Source organism: Thamnophis elegans, chromosome Z (genome assembly GCF_009769535.1).
Source record: "Thamnophis elegans isolate rThaEle1 chromosome Z, rThaEle1.pri, whole genome shotgun sequence".
NCBI classification, from domain to species: Eukaryota; Metazoa; Chordata; class Lepidosauria; order Squamata; family Colubridae; genus Thamnophis; species Thamnophis elegans.
Window position 1 is genome coordinate 127,541,749 of NC_045558.1, and position 17,985 is coordinate 127,559,733.

Here is a 17,985-nt window from a genome sequence, read left to right on the forward strand (position 1 = left end):
CTACTGTCCCTAGTTATTCATACCCATTTCATTCATAGTCATATTTATTCTTACACCAATTATTTTCTAAATGATTGACAAATAATATAAAATATAAATAAAAACTGCAGAGGTATATGTCTATGAGCATACACAGCAAAATTGTTTGAGTCTGGCATTTATATTATAATTAAGGACAGTATTGTTAATTTTTTGTGTGGTTGGATTTGGTTATACCTCTTCCTCACTTTCTTTGTCTTTATCATTTTTTCATTTCTAGAATTAAACTGATATTGGCTATTTGACAAATTTAAGACACAGGCTTCAACAGCTGCTATTGTAATTCCTATTCAGCATTTCCCAGGGTTATCTTTCAGAAACAACATTTTCATTGTATGTTAGATAGCATTAATTGGCAGTAACACATTACTTTAGATGCTAGAATGTAGATCTACAATTTTTAAACCGTTATATTAGTATTAGATTGCATTGAATGATGAAAAAGGTACAATTTTTGCAGTGCTGTATCATTTTACTGTGAGTTTCAACCAAATTAAGAGCATTTGCTTAAAAAATTCTCTTAATGTAGTCTCACTTTTCTTCCCTTTCAATGTATGAAGCATTCTGCAGTAGCTTTTCAGTAATGAAAAAAGATCGAACTTTTGTAGCTTGTGGTTCCGAGCCTCTAACCAAGTTAGAGGAATCAGAGTTAAACTGATAATCATGTCTGATCTTTCAGAAACTTCTCAGAAATAAACAGCTGATTTATTAAGTCTCATATTGACAGTGACTTTAAGGAAGAGACTGAGAGTCAAAAGAGATGAATTTGAGAATAATCTTCATGTTTTTTCTTCAAAGTTCCTTCCTCTCAACACCTTGATCACAGCCCTGTGGATGTCTTTATTCCGCAAAGTGTAAATGATGGGGTTGAGCAGGGGAGTGACTGCAAGATACATAACTGCAACCTTTTTGTTCTTATCAGATGAACTTGAATGGGGGGTTATGTATATAGAGATTATGGTTCCATAGAACAAGGTGACCACAATAAGGTGGGAGCCACAGGTGGAGAAAACCTTATAACGCCCCGCAATTGACTGCATTTGAAAAATTGAATGTACAATGCAACAATAGGAACACAAGATAACTGAAAAGGGAATCAGAATGGTGAATACGGATAGAGCATTAAGTATGTCTGTAGTACGCTTTACATCATCACATGCAAGAGCTAGCAAAAAACGCAGCTCGCAGAAAAAGTGGTTAATGTGATTGGAACCGCAGAAGGAATGACGAAAGACGCAAACAATAGTGACTGTCGAGAGGATGCAGCCTATGATCCAGCAGGAGATGGCAAGCAGATGTTGGTGCTTCCTGTCCATGGCCGAGGTGTATCTCAAGGGGTTGCAGATGGCCAAGTAACGATCATAAGCCATGACACCCAATAGCAAACATTCAGTACAGCCCAAGCTCAGGGCACTTCCTCCTTGTAAGATGCAACCTATGGAAGAAACCACACCTTTTCCAGACAAGAGGTGGAGTAAAGTCTGAGGCAAAGAGCAAGTGACATACAGAATGTCCAGGCTTGCCAGATGGCTGAGAAAGAAGTACATAGGTGTGTGCAGTTGAGCATCCATGTGTACCAGTATGATGATCAGCAGGTTACCCAAAACTGTGAGCAAGTACATTGTTAGGAAGACCACAAATAGCACAATGCATTGATATCGATGAGAGGCGAGTCCCAAGAGGATGAATCCTGTTTCTGAAGTGAAATTGTCAGCATCCATCTTGGTAGTCTGCCTACAGATAATGATGGACAATGACTTTAATTGCAAAACACAGATAGGGAAGAGAAAGAGAAATCTGTACATCCTCTATAACACAATGTCAGCTGAGAAAACCTGATTTCCAATGCATCTATCTGGATTCTACTTTTTCATTAGTACAGAACAGTACCAAAGACATTGTCATCAGAATAACACAATGTGTTGTATTTCCCAGATAATGAATCAACTCCTGTCTTGGATTGCTGTTACTAAACTTAGATATTGGAATGATTCATACACAATTTATCCTCTAAAGAGAACCAATTCATTGATAGAACCTGGAATTTCTGGGTAATACTTGTAGGAGGGCTACAGACCATTTTTAGCAAGAGTGTGACAAGTATCAGATGGAAGGACAGTAAGAAGTGATACAACACACTGGCTTCCTTTGTTCATAACCTCCACAGAATGAATATACTGCATGTCATTAAATAGCTTTGTAAAAAGTCCTTTGTCCATTGGGAAAGAAAGCAGTCAGGATCCTCTTCATTCAAAGTTACCAATAACATAGAAACTTATAAACCTCTAACCCATAGCAATCATTTTAAAGTTCTCAATATCTTTTGAACAGTTCCTTTACATTATAAACTAACTAAATTATTATTTATGCATTTTTCAGATTGTCTTATGACCTTATAGGGATCATGGACTCTAAGATCTATTCTATCGACGCTGAATATACATGAATTATGGTGACAATATCTCAGGGGTTTTAAGAGATACCTTTGTTTAGGCATAATTCACTAGGAATTGTACAGCAACCACACATCTTGTTTTTTGGAAGCTTTTTGGCTGCTATACATGAGATGTAGATTCCTGGTAACCTAATAGAAATGGTGCCATAGCTGGTCTGGGAAGTTGAAGAAACATCCTGGAAAAAGAAAAGAAAAAAGGGTAAGAGTAAGAGAAATCTGTGTCAGGCCTGCAGTCATATTCCTTTTCAGATCTTTGGCCTGCCACATTCTCTATTATTGTACTATGCTGTTTCATTAGTGTAGTAATTGGGAGGGGGAATAGAAAGGAGTAGAATATGTTTGTTTTCAAAATAAAAAAAATACCTTCCTAGAAATCAAGGTCATTCTTTGTCTCTGCACCTGACTGGAACCAGATGGGATGAAATGCCAGCATGACAGAGGAAGATTGGACCATGTGATGGATTTGTGGGTGTGGGGACAAGATCATGAACTTATTAAATTGGAACTTTGATGAAAGTTATGCCTTGAGCTCTGATTTAATTCTGCATGATATTTGGAACACTGACAATCTGTATATCCACTCTAACACAATGTCAGGTGAGAAATCTCAATTTACAATGCATCTATCTGGATTCTACCTTTTGATTAGTACAGAATAGAAACTATTCAGCTGCTGTACATGAGATGTAGATTCCTGGTAACCTAATAGAAATGGGGAGATAGCTGGACTTGGAAGGTAAAGAAACATCACGGGAAAAGAGAAAGAGACAGAGACAGAGACAGAGATCATCTTTGCCAACAAAACGGTGTCAGTGAAATCCAGAGGAACTGAAGTCAACTTGAAACATACTTTATCTTAATGAAGCAATTATTCTGGATCTGAAAAGAAGTGGGAACATGTTATCTTCTTTCTTTAATATAAGAGGAGTTGTTATAAAATAGAGGCCCACTTAATAGAAATTACTCCACTCCCCTTGGGCCTCTTCAGCAAATCATTATAAATGTTTTGCTCCTTCTTTAAACCACTTAATTAATGTTATGGGGTTTAAAGAAAAATAATCTTCACAGAATTAATTTGTGTTAAATGTTTAGGTTGCTATGAGCTGGTTTCAAAGTAAGCATGGATAATGAAGAGTTTGGGAATTCAATGAATATGGATGATGAAAAGTTTCTGAAATTCAAAATGAAAAACATTAATTAAGAGGAGAATATAAATATGGAGAGATGTTGGGCTTTTAATACTATATTTTCCTAAATCAAATATGACAATTTAGAATGAGTGTTCTGGTAATGTGGACTAATGTTCAGCAGGGACGTGCAGTCACTAGAGGCAAGGAAGGCGTTGCCTCACCAGTCATGGGGAAAAGAAAAAGAATTTTTTTTAAATAATTAAAGCCAAGGTAGTTGCTGCCAGATTCACAGTGACTTGGAACAGTGCTTTGTGTTAATCATAGGAGGAGGCCAGAGAACTAGGGGCCTCCTGTGCATAAGGAATTTTTTGCCTTTTAAGAGATAACCAAGGGTTAACAAGCAAAAAATTCCTTATGCAAATGAGGCATGTATTCTCTCGCCTCCTGTAAAGGGCATTTTTAGAGGCTTTTTAGAGTTCTCTGGGAGCAACTAGCTCAGTCTGACAGATCTCTGGCCTTTCATGAGGGGAGGGGAGGGGAGGGCAGGGAGAAGCAGAATTGAAATAATCTCTGAAACAGCTGGAAAAGGTGCATGTGTGGGGAGGATTGCATACAAAACCACGTTGCCTTTTCAAACACACACACACACACACACACACACACACACACACACACACACAGCTGGATAAAAGTATATAAGCCCAGCTTCACTGATTACAAGTTTGAAAAGGCAACGTGATTCACCTGCAATCAAAGGCTCTGATTGGAAGGCAGCAGGGGAAGGGGGGGGGGGGGGCGGCATATGGCAGAGGAACTGCTTTCAAGCCTTTGGAAAATATATCCAATCCAACTTCTGTGTTTGTGTTTCTTTGAGAGTGAGTGAGTGAGAGAGGGATCCAAGTTCTCTGTGTGCGTGTGTCTGTTTGAGAGAGGGGGGAGGGAGGGAGAGAGGGAGGAAGGAGGGAGAGGGAGAAGAAAAAGAATGGGAAAACTTATTTTGCAAGGAGGAAAAATGCTGTCGCTTTAAATCGGAACTGAGCATGCCTGGCTGTGGAATTCTGGGAATTGAAGTCCACAAGTCTAAAACAATTGCTGCCTCACCAGCCATAAAGCTCACTGCACGTCACTGCATCATCACCATCAGTATGAGGGTTTGATCTCTATTCATATACAGTACAGCTAGTTCTTGACTTATAACCATTTGTTTAATGACCATTCAAAGTTACAACAGCACAGGGAAAAGTGATTTATAATCAATACACTGACAACCATTGCATGATTCCCATGGTCGTGTGATCAAAATTTGGGTGCTTGGCAATAGGCATGTATTTTTAGTGGTTGGAGTTCCCCAGGTCATATGATCTCCATTTGCAACTTATTCTTCCAGCTTCTAACAAGCAAAGTCAATGGGGGAAGCAGTATTCACTTGTTAACAACATTGTTATCAATTACGAACCATGGCAAAAAAAGTCATAAAATTGGGTTTGAATCACCTAACAACTGCCTTTCTTAACAGTAGAAATTCTAGTCTGAGTTATGGTAATAAATTGAGGGCTACTTGTAATTTGCCATGTCAGGGTATAATTCTCTCCTTGCTTAGGATATTCTCTTCTGTTTGGTTGTTTGGTATTAATCCTTGCTTATAAGGGTGTAGACTACTGGAGAGGATTCATTCTAGTCTTTTTGTTTCCTTCTTAGCCTATTTTATTGTCTCTTTTAGCAGTCAAAGTCATCACAATCAGTGTTTCATGACACAGACTTAATGTCTAGCTGTGGATAGGTGCTAGGGGTGAACCTCACATGGCTCACAAGAACTGGGCATCTTTGAATATGAAGGGGGACAAGGGGTGCCCTCATGCCATCAATATAAGAATATCATAGTTCTAATAGCAAAGGTGAATGGCAAACCTTTGCCCTAAATTCCCAATGGTTCCTCATATACGTGGTGGTTTCATCTGCTTCTTGGCTGAGAGTCCTACCCCAGAAATGGTTTTAGTGGTTTTGAATTTGATGGGGGATCTGAATTCAGCCTATTTCAGAAATTCAAAATCAATTAATCAATGGAACGCCATGTCTCCAGAAGTCGTGGCTGCACCATCACTGGTGGTTTTTAAGAAGAGATTGGACAGCCAGTTATGGTGTCGGGTCTTCTTCTTGAGCAGGGTGGGTGGGAGTAGAAGTCATCCAATGTCTCTTCCAGCTCTATTGTTCTGTTAATCAAATAAAACTTTATTGGATGCCTTAGGATATTTACAACATAAAAAACAAGGCATGTTTTGCAGAGAAAGCTTTTGAATGGAATTGGTCTTTTTTGTTTAAAGTTCTGGAAATTATGCACTTTGACAACAATTTTATTCAAGGAATTAAGTCAATATGTACATCTCAGAAGGTTCAAATTATGATCAATGGTGATCTAACTAAACCATGTTATATCCAGAAGGGGGCAAGATTAGGTTGTGCTTTGTCCCTTTGGCTGTTTTATTTTGGCTCCTGAAGCATTGACCAGTCATGGTCCATGAAAGGAGGGAGGAGAACATATGGAAAGTTCCATTCGGTTAGTTGCCTAACAACAGAGTAAAGAATCAGACAGTGGCAGTTTTCTGCAACAACATTCTGAGGAGTGACGGCCTACAGAACAGACTTGGCTCCCTCTCTCCTCTTAGCAGGAAAGGAGGGTTAGCTCAAATGTGATCCCTGTGTATTAATTTCACATTTGAACCTTCGATCCTTGGACTGGCTGACAACCCTGACTCTGCTCTTAAGCTTTGGACTGACTGTTGCATGCTCGTCTTTAGAAAACACGCTTTGTAGAATGAAATTCACCCCGAACATCCAGTTTCAGGAAGGACTGGCAGAAATTCTGAAAGAGTAGCAGAAACCGAGTATCCAGGCCCAATTCAACAATTCAGCTGTGCTTGCGGGTACTTATAACAGCAAAATGTCAGTCTGAAGTCACAAACCTGTCGTCATGAAGATACGTTCTGGCAAACCAAGCCAAAACATCATGTCCTCCTTTTTCAAAACACCTAGAGGTTTCAATGTCATGGCAGATACAGTAGAAACTCTGGTCATGAACACTTCTGATCATGACCAAATCGGGTTCTGACCAAGAAATTCACAAAAGTTTTGAATCTGGTCACGAACACATACTTGGGTGGTGATCAACCATGCCCACTACCAATTCCCCCTTCCAGGCCATTTTTTGTAAGCACTGAGCAACAAGATCCTCATGTGGCCGTTGCATTAATTTTGCTTTAATTTTGGTTAGCTTTGGGTCATGACCTAATTAGGTTACAACCAAAATTATGGAACGAATTATGGTCAGGACCAGAGGTTCTTCTGTACCATACACACCCTCCAATCCCGTCTAGTGCACAAATCAACCAATGGCTGTCCACTATGATGTGATACTGGAGCTTGGGCTAGAACACCATTGAAACATTATTTCCTTTTTTACTAATTTCAGAACAACTAGAACACCTGAAAACCTCTTGGTTGTTTATCAAGTTGGACTTTAGGAATGCTTCTACTATGTCCATTATATCAAAAGTTCTTTGACTCTAGAGTGTGATGGAGTAGAACCATTGCAGGTCATGAGAGCATCTCAGTGGGTGGAGTTCTTTCTGCAACAATGGCTATCTTGAAGTCACACCATTTCAAGAAATGATTTCAAAAACTATTGAGGATTTCTCAATGTCTACCATGTGTCTGCTTTGTTTCATCCCTCTGGTGAATTATCATCTAACTTTACCATCCTATTTTGCCTGTGGGGAAATCCTTTGGACACATCTGTGCCAGGAACATAACACTGGTTAATGTTCTCAAGTGGCAACTGACCCATGTCAAGGGTGGAACAGACCTATGTGACTCTCTCAATTATTGGAACAGTTCAGCTATGAGCAAGGAGGCTGAGGGAGGGTTGTTCTGTCTTCCTATCTTCTCTGTGGGTAGGGCTTTGAACTCTTTCATGAGGACATGTAGTTGTGAGTCCAGAGAAAACCCAAAATGCCTAGCGGCTGTCTCTTGGGGAGCGCGTACCCCACTGAGAGCCAGGGTTGAGGTGGGTGGACCCCGTTCCTCCATATGGTGAAATTCAAAGCCTCCAAGCACTGCGCAAGCATATGAATAGCATGGTCTGAGTGTCCAGAGTTTGTTGCTGCTCCCTTTTTATCCCAACAGTAGATGAAACCATTAGGTGAGGTCATTCGGCAGGAGAGGGTGCAGTACAGTATTATGTGGCCCTTTGTCAGCTCTTTTCTTTCAGCTTAACCTAGAATGAAAGGAACGGAAGGCTTTTCTTTCCTGGGGCCCAAATACTAGCTTTCTTTGCTGTGGAATCAGCAAGCCAGCCCAGAACTCTGGTCTCTAGAAAAACGTCTTGGGAGGAAGGCTGCTCCAGGCATGGAGACGATGTACTCCGTGGAGAGAGCAGAGCCTGGGTTCCTCCCTCACAGACCAAGGGGCAGCATCTCCAGCAACTTTCCTCAGACAGGGAGGTCACTGGGCAGAAAAGCAAGCAACGCTTCCTATCATTGTCATATGCCATATTGTGACTTGATGGTTTGGGGGTGCTGCTTTGGGATGCCCACGCAAGGCTAGACCCATTCTAGTGGATAGCCCCAGATACCTTATGGATACAGTTGATTTTTGGTGAGAGACTGTTTTACCAGAGATCCTGGTCTCTTGCCACAATTGCTTCTGAAAGTTTGTCAGGTCTCCTTTGTTTGATTGTAAATGTACTTTGTTATTGAAAGAAAATACATTTGATATGATAAATCAGATATGTTTATGTGTCTGTCTGTGTGTATTTTTCACCAAGTATCAGGCAACGGCTCAGGAGCCGGATAAATGAGATAAGATATCCAAACACAATGAACACACCAGTTAATAAGGAGATTTCAGGCTTTATTAAGTACCTGCAGAAGGCAAATTAAATAGAAGAACCAATCAAGTCTTAGAAGATGTTTCCTTTCTCATCCAAGAAGCTTCTTCAGCTCTGATTGGATGGTGGGAAGGAGAGGATTGATATTCCTTGCAGACAGCTGGTCATTTGCATTCTTTTAGGGAGTTGTTGAGACCACTTGGATGTTTGCCTGATCCTCAGGATCACCTGAGTAGTGCAAACAGCTGTGCAGCCTTTTGGGAACTGCTGAAAGGATTCCTGTACTTCTGCAATTTTTCTGGAAATCCGTTCATGCTGCCACACTTTCAGGTCCAAGGATCTCCGTCCAGCTTCTGGGAACCCCATAACCCCCCTGTAGTAATGATGATACTCAAAGGCCCTGAGTGTATAGCCCAGACTGTGGACCAGACCATGGTCTGTAACTGTCTGACGCGCATGGAAATCTCGAGAGGTTTCCTGATAATGCACCTCTTCCCTTCCCCATAAGATGAATTGTTTTTTTCAAATACATTTTATTTATTTCATTTTCATTTTCATTTTATACAATCACTTATATACTGTGCGTAACAAAAAAACAAAGAGAAAAAAAACAAACAAACAAAAAAAAAAACCCCCAACATAACACTTCAATCCCCCATACACCCTCTCTTCTCCCCCTCCAACTTTCATTTCAGCCCTCCAGCATTCCCCTCTTCTACTTCCCTTCCCCCTCAGACATCTCCCCCTCCCTCCATCTCACCCTCCTTACATTCCCTCTCACTCCCTCTTTACTTCTCCCTCCTCTTTCCCTCTTCTCCTCGCTTTGGTGTATCCATCAGTTTTTTTTTTTTTAAAAAGAATAAAAAAAAAAAAAGGAAAACGAGCCGCAGTATACAAGTGAATTCTTATTGTTCTAAGAATTGAAACTGTAATTCCACCCTCCCCCCTCCCCCCTATAATCCCCCCTCCCTAACCCCCTTACGGCTTCGCAGGTCCCATACCCGGCATAATTCTTTAACAAGCATTTGAGTATAATAAGGCCAGCTAACTTTAAAATTAAAAAAAAGAAAAGAAAAGAAAAGCCAAAAAAAAAAAAAGAGAATAATAAAAAATACACACACACCTAAAAAGAAAGGGGAAACAGAGAAGGGTCAATAAACCCACTACGTTAACACAGCTTCCCATTATCTGTAAATCTTAAACAATGTAGCTCATTCCAAATTTCGATTATTTTACTACTTGCAAGGTTTCAAACTATATTAGAGCCAGGTAAGTTGATCAATTAGGATTCCCCAACTAAAAGTCTCATTGCTTTGTCTATCTATTCAAACCTTTAATTTCTCTCTTTTTTATCCGAATATCCAAACCTTTCTATAAAACCATTAAACTCAAGTACTTCTTTCATTTTTCATTTCCAACACCTCCCTTTCTATCCTTACCCACCTCCACATGTAAATTTTTTACCTTCCACCCTGCCTTTATCCATGTCCATATATATATTTTATCCGCGTCCATTGCTCCTCCCATATTTACTCCACTTTCCTGAAGACTCTCCGACCAATCTTTCTTGACCTTATATTGAAATAGCAACTCAAACAAATATCAGCTTGCATTCTAGCCCCAAGTAGTCTAATTAAGCTTTCGCTACCCTTCCCTCTCCCACGCGCCTCCCAACTCCGTTCGTCCCAGACCACAACTCAAAAAGATCGCAATCTCCGCTCTCCTCGCCTAAGAAAATAATTCATGCGCAATTTGAGTTAGAATTCAGACAAATCTTATATACAATATGTGTCCACAATCAGCAACGCTTCTTTCAGTCTCCATGTCTCATCATCAATATACCACTTTTCCATTTTATCCCAGACGGAAATCATAAAGCTTTAAGAACATCGCTTAGTCTTTATTCTTTAGTCTTCTGCCCTTCCGGAAGAAGAAAGCAACACCCTCCGCCTTGTAGCCACGTGTCTCGCTGTTTGTCTTCTCCTTCTCCTTGTCTCTCTCCAGGTCCGGATGAATCAGGAAGTCCCGCCTTCAGGGTCTCGTAGTAAAATTCTCGGGCTTCACAGACAGAGTTAATGCGGTGTTTTTGGTTGCCAAATGTAACTGTAATACCAGCTGGGACTTCCCATTTGTATGGAATCTGAGAATTTCTGAGTTCTTCGGTTAAGAAAGCGTACTCTTTCCTTGTTCTTAATAATTGAAATGGTATCTCTTTAAAAACAATCAAGTCCTGTCCGTCAATTCTCAACCTCTTGCTGTAAAGCCTCTGTATTATCTCATTTCTGGATTCCCTTGTGGTAAAGTATATTATTATGTCCCTCGGAAGCTGTCGCTGTTTTGCTACCCAGGAATTCTGGCGGTAAATTCTTTGAATCTGCCAATCAAAGTTAAATCCCGGACTTCCCACCAAGCGGCTGAAAGCCTCAAAGAAGATCTGTTTCAAATTCTCCTGTTGGTTTTCACGCAGTCCTCTAACCCTTATTGCAAAGGCAGTCTTATTATAATTTATCATGACAAGTTGTTTTTGAGCATTTTCCATTTCCTGTTGTAACGTTTGAATTTTGGATATCAAATTAAGGTTAGTTTCTTCCAAAAGTTCCAATTTGTCCTCCGCTTCAGCAATATAATCTGTCATGACTGTCATTACTCCGATCATATCCTTCTTTGCCTGAGCAATTTTAGCATCAAATTGATCATATAAATCCGATATCAGTTGATTAATTTCCTGTCTGAAGTCATTAAGCGTTTTGAGAAGAAATTCTTGTGTTAACAAATCTCCCGTGGAGGGTGTGGGAGGCAAGGGTAGCGGCTTCATAGCAGTTTTTAGAGATATGTTATTAAGGAAGCGCTTCTGTTTAGATTTGGGAGCCATTCCAAAGTAGAAATAAAAGACAAGCAATCAAGCGAGCCAAAAATCAAAGTCTCTGCTCCCCTCAGTTAATCTTTTAGCAATTAGTACAGAGAAGCCTTCAGGAGGGTAGGGCTGGCTAAGTACGTCACATCAAACACAAAAACTACGAGATCGCCATCTTGTGACGCAGCTAAAAAAGGAAGGGAGCCTTTTGCGAAATTGAAGCCGGTATTTTAGATAGTAATAAAAGAAATTCCTCAGGAATGGTCCCCGCCCGGATTGACTTTTAAATAGCTTAGCTTTGTCCTGGGGGGGGGGGGCAATCTGCCTAGGCTGCAAAAAAGGCAGCGCGGAAAACTGGCCGGAGTAAAGGCTCAGCTAATGTTGAACCTCTTCTCCATTCACAGCAAAAAAAAAAAGCTATGAATTACAAAGAGATCCTAACGACTGACCTTCTCCCTGCCCCTTTCTGCCAGAAAGGGGAGATATCTATAGATCTTATAAGATATACGAACCAGAGTCCTGGCAGGAGCTTCGTTGAGCTCCCGACGGCGGCAGGCTCCACCCCCCCGAAGCCCCCATAAGATGAATTGTTATGCCAGTAATGCTACAGTCAAGGGAGCCCTCCTGATTTTGGTTGATTCCTTTTCACTTCCAAAGCTTTGTTTCTCTGTGCTCTACCATTGTCTATCCATTCTTGGCATTTTGGCATAAATTGTGCTTGTTCTTTGGCCCTTATTTCCTTTCCTTCCTATAGCAATAGCAATAGCAGTAAGACTTATATACCGCTTCATAAGGCTTTCAGCCCTCTCTAAGCGGTTTACAGAGTCAGCATATTGCCCCCACAGTCTGGGTCCTCATTTTACTCACCTCGGAAGGATGGAAGGCTGAGTCAACCTTGAGCCGGTGAGATTAGAACCACTGAACTGCAGATAACAGTCAGCTGAAGTGGCTTGAAGTACTGCACTCTAACCACTGTGCCACCTCGGCTCCATATCAATCTCTCCATATTTCCTTTCCCTTTCTCCCTCCACTCTCTTTCTTTTATCCTCCCACCCAACTTAAGGCAGCATCTAGATAAAATTCTTGATGACAAGGGTTCATTGGTTATGAGCCGAGGTGGCCCAGTGGTTAAATGCAGCACTGCAGGCTACTTCAGCTGACTGCAGTTCTGCAGTTCGGCTGTTCAAATCTCACCGGCTCAGGGTTGACTCAGCCTTCCATCCTTCTGAGGTGGATAAAATCAGGACGCGGATTGTTGTTGGGGGCAATATGCTGACTCTGTAAACCGCTTAGAGAGGGCTGAAAGGCCTATGAAGCGTTATATAAGTCTACTGTTATTGCTATTGCTATCTCACACACCCTTTTTCTCGTTCCATTTCCTTTCCTTCCTACAAGGAGGAGGGCCTTCTCAGTAGTAGCCCCGACCCTTTGGAACGAACTCCCCGTGGAGATTCGTACCCTCACCACCGTCCAGGCCTTCCGCACAGCCTTGAAGAACTGGCTAGCCCGTCAGGCCTGGGGACAAAGATAGTTGCCCCTCCTGAATGATGAATGTATGTTGCTTATTGTTTTTATTATATGTGTCTATGTTACTGTTTGCATTTCCCCCTCCCTGATTTTATGTGAGCCGCCCTGAGTCCCCTCAGGGAAAAGGGCGGCCTACAAATGTCAATAAAATCAAAATAAAATCAAAATCAAAATCAAATAAGTCCATTTAAAAAAAACCCAAAAGAATAAATACTTGCTGATACATTTCCAGTTTGTTCATTTAGTCATCTTGATCACAATAACACTAGTAGCAGCAGAAATGAGAGACAAGTATATACCAAGATGGAATGGATGGGGAGTTTCAGGCCCTCCCTCATGGAAGTCATTTAAGGGTATCTCAAGCTACTCATTCATCTATTGCTTGGATTCTTCAGGACATTTTCTCTGGATTCCTAGAGCCATTCCTCCACATTGTTTTTTGGCTTCTTCTGAGGATTCGTGACTGAGTTTTTGCAGAGATGTTTGTAGCTATACTTGCATATCTGTTTTGGATGCAGTAGAACCAGGCTGCCTGGAACTTGCTAAATATGTTTGAAGCCATCCATCCATCCTTCAGTTTCTTTCAGACCAAACAAGTTCTACCCAAATCACTCTCTCCTTCGTCTTTCCCCTGCTTGTTTTTGATTCCTTAGATTATTTGAGATCCTGGATGTCCTTAATAGATGCTTTAAGCCATTCCTGAGGACCACATGGGATGCTTCACGGTCCTTCCTCTTTGAAGCTGTTTACAGATACTTCAAGCTATTTTTGGCATCTTGTTTGTATGTTGCGGGACCTTTTCCAAGTTTTTCAGGGATTGCTGAAGCCATTTTTCAAGAAGTGGTATAGGTTCTTCAGAAAATGCAAAGCTTTCTAAGGATCCTTGAAGCCATTGAAATATATTTTCCATGGTTCCTTCAGAACATTGCTTCTTGAGGTTCTCTATTGATTTTTCAAACCTTCTCATCTGGACTGTAGATCCCGAATGCTTTTAATAGAGGCTTCAAGGCATTCCTGAGTATCTAGGAGTGGCATTTTAGTTCCTTCTTCCTCAAGATTCTTTATAGCTATTTCAAGCCATTTGTTGGCATCTTGTTTAGATACTTCAGGACCTTCCTCTTCCAGGTTTTTCAAGGATTGTGGAAGACATTTTTCAGGAACTGGTCTAGGTTCTCTAGAAAGGGACAGGCTTTCTAAGGATCCTCGAAGTCATTTTAACATATTCTTCAGATCCTTCAGGACATTACTTCTTCAGGTTTTCTCTTGATTCTTCAAGCCATCCCTTTTTTTTCTGGCTTCCACGAGACTCTGACTTGAACTTTTGTAGGATATCTCCTTGTCCGTTTAGGGGCTTTCTCCTATCCGTGGGGGGATTTGCCTTATCATCCCAGCATCTACAGAGTATCCCCTTTAATCTGTTGACCCCTTCAGGATCAACAGCACTCAAAAAAGAGCCCAAACAAAGGAGTTAGAGTTAGAAGTTAGGAGAGCTTCCTTCCCTCCACTCTAAGCACGGTGATGTCACCACAGGAAGTCCCCTCCTTCAGGTTTTCTATTGATTCAGCAAGCCATCCCTTTTTTTCTGGCTTCCACGAGACTCTGACTTGAACTTTTGTAGATGTTGAATGCCTATAATAGATGCTTTTAGCCATCCCTCCACATCTAACTCACACGTTTCTGGCCCTTTTTCCTGGAGATGATTTATTGATGCTTCTAGCCAATCATTCACATCCTCCCTGGCTGCTTTAGCACATTCCTCTGGGAGGTTGGTGGCAGATGCTTTAAGCCATTCTGGCAGGGTGTGTTTTGACCGTTCAGAGGAATCCTCTTTTAGGAGTTTGAGAGATTTCTGCAGCCACCTCAGAATATTTGACCCAGGTTCCTTAGATTTTTTAATTTTGTCCACCAAAGCTTTAAGCCATTTGGAGTTCAATTGATATTCTGCCATCTGAGGCTTCATTTTCTCCTGAGCTTCTGTCTTGTCTTCCATCTGGTCTCTGTCTGTCAATAAGGTGCAGCGGCCTATCCTCAGTAGTTCCTTTCTGAAAAAAAATCAGAATGTTAGCTGTGAATCTGGGTCAACAACAAAGTATTCTTAGTTAAAATAACGGGAACTGCTTTGATGTCAGGAAACTCTCACTCTGAAAGTATATAAATATTGTTGGGCACTGGGGGATGGAGATTGAAAAGTCTCTTCTATACGTATCTTCCCATTCCATGACACTAACTCCTAGATTTGTATATGTAAAAGAATACGAGACATAGTTTGTTAATTTCTTTCTAAAGTAAGGAGAATGTCAGGTTTTTCCAAGCTTTCTAAGATAAGGAGACCCTAATATGAAATTCTGGAAGAAGTATTTTGTGGTGGCTATCTAAAAGTTTCTCACCTGCACAGTATTTCTTCGTACGCTCTGAAGATCTCCTCTTTCTCATCGGTAAGTTCAATATTTTTGAACATCAGAATCTCAGTTTTGTTTCGGAGCTCTTCACTTTCTACTGTCAGTTTTGACATCACTGCTATCTTTCTGTAAATTATGAGGACCAGATAGATATTAGCCCTCTTAATTTGTTACTTGAATTACTAATTATTATTGCATTCCATTATAACTATTGCTCTTCTCTTACTCAGTTATACATGCATACATGCATATATACATACATACATGAATGGAATATTTCTTTTATCCAGTATATCTGGCCTAAGGGATCTAATAAATAAATCTGAATTTGAAAGAAAAAGTCAAATCGCTATCTAAATATTTCTCACCTATAAAGTTCTTCCTTGAGATCATTATTCTCATGTAGGAGCTCTGCTTTCTCCGCAGCTTCTTTCTGAGCCTTGCAGCGGAGTCTCTCGTTCTCTTGCCTCAGTTTCTCCAGCTGCCCAAGTTCCTCTGAACTAATTTTTCTGTAAAATATCAAGAGCAAAGTGTAATTAGCTCCCTTAGGTTTTTTTATTTGAATTATAAAACTTGTTTAAAATTAAAACTAATTGAAATAGCTGAGAAAGGAAGAGAAAGTCAGGGTGGCTATCTAAATTTTTTAACCTGCTCATCTTTTCTTTATACTCTTTATACTCTTCGCAGAGCTCCTCTTTTTCTTTGGCCAGTTGGTGGTTTTCCTTTATAAGCTCCTGAATTTGGACTTTGAGCTCCTCTTTTTCTGCCAGAAGTTTTGAGATTTCCATTGTCTTTCTGCAAATTATGAAGACCAGAGAGAAATTAGGCCCTTGGGTTGTTTTTTTTTGTACTTGAATTATAAACCTTTTGATACAATTACAACACATTCCACCCTTTTTTCCCAAGCTTCTTTTACTAGAATATAATTTTCCATCACTTGTTTCATAAAATGGCCAGTCCCATTGCCAATGGACAAATGATGAATGTTGTATTGAAAGTGTGAACTGAATAGGGTTATAAAAAGATGTGATGAACTATGCAAAGACTTACATATAACTCTGGTCCCTTGTTCTCTTCAGATCTCCTTTCAGTTTTTCTGTTTTTAGAGAAGAGCCAAGGTGGCGCAGTGGTTAAATGCAGCACTGCAGGCTACTGCTAGATCAGCAGGTCAGCGGTTCAAATCTCACCGGCTCAGGGTTGACTCAGCCTTCCATCCTTCCGAGGTGGGTAAAATGAGGACCCAGATTGTTGGGGGCAATATGCTGACTCTCTGTAAACCGCTTAGAGAGGCCTGAAAGGCCTATGAAGCGGTATATAAGTCTACTGCTATTGCTATTGCTATTGTTTTTGTCTGAACAATCTAGAGAAGCCAAAATACATCACAAGTCAGGAATATATTTCCATATCAGCCCATCACTACCCCCTACCCCCACCCCATCACCCCCACTGGGCTTCTTCACCTCTTCTTATGACATGAATTGTCTCTCGGTACTGGACTCTCAACAGATTCCTCACATGCTAGGTTGCTTACCTGATGGGAACGCATCTTTAAACTGATGTTCTGGTCCATGTGCTTTTCTGGACTCCGGGAAACCTGGCAGTTCCGTGAAGAATGAAAAACAAAATGAATTTTAAATGCTTGCTTGATAATTTCCTTCATTTCATGGTCATGAGAAGAATTACATGAATTTGTTTTCCATAAATTCTCTCATGTCAGTGTAAAGAAGATATTCGTTGAAACATCCTCTTTAGGAAAAAAAGTCTGGGGTGTAGACAAGCATATTTGTGCATATTAAAATCATGCATGTCAAGATGAGCACAAATGTGCAACTCCCGATTTATTGCTGTAGATGTTCAATACAGGCAATAAAGGTTATTCACACCGGGATAGAAAAAGAACGATTTAGTGTTAGTTCATTTCTTTAGGAAACACAAAACACGGTGGTTCAAACAAAATCTGAATCATCTACATTTTATTTCACTGCCATTGGTGTTGTATGTGGCCAAAGAAACTAGCTAATGTGGCAAAGAAGGAGCCAACCAAGAATGAGCATGAACTCTGACAATTGCCATTCTTGAATAGAAGTTTCAAATAAACTAGTTTGTATTGAATAGATCTGTGTGTGTATGGATTTCATCCATGTAGTAGAAATATAAAGCGAACATATATACTCTATAAAATATGCTGCACATGCATTATTCACAATTACCAATTGTGAAGAAATCATTTGTTTTTATTTTTCTCATAAATATATTCTAAGGTGAGCTACAAGTATACATTATATACCTCAGCACGTCTCCGTTCTTCAGTGGTAGATGACAGAAGAGGAAGTCTCGATCGTTCCTCCTGCAATGACCAAAGACCCAAAGTTTTTAATGATTCTGAGGGAATGGCTGGATGAGTCCCTGCGGTTTTCTTAGCAAGGTTTTTCAGAAGTGATTCGGTGTTGCTTTCTTCCTAGGGCTAAGAGAAGCTGACTGGCTCAGGGTGACCCACTTGGCTTTGCTTCTAAAGTGGGGCAAGAAATGTCAGTCTCTGAGTTTGCAGGTTGATGCCTTAACCGCAGTGTAACAGAAACCACAATTAATATTCTTTCTGTCTGTCTCTAACTACCTAATCTGCCTGTCTGTCTTTCTTAAATTTTTATACATTCCATCCAGTGGTGGGATTCAAACAATTGAACAACCGGTTCTCTGTC

At 40.5% G+C, this 17,985-nt stretch overlaps 1 protein-coding gene across 1 annotated transcript; it reads right to left on the reverse strand.

The window, feature by feature from the left end:
- Positions 1-818: 818 nt before the first annotated feature.
- Positions 819-16,074, reverse strand: LOC116521715 (olfactory receptor 1D2-like). The gene is made up of 6 exons (XM_032236376.1): positions 15,935-16,074; positions 15,655-15,795; positions 15,275-15,412; positions 14,617-14,929; positions 2,567-2,670; positions 819-1,773 (listed from the first exon to the last, which is right to left on the reverse strand). Exons 1-6 carry the CDS (start codon positions 16,072-16,074, stop codon positions 819-821), a joined length of 1,791 nt encoding a protein of 596 aa, XP_032092267.1.
- Positions 16,075-17,985: the final 1,911 nt, after the last annotated feature.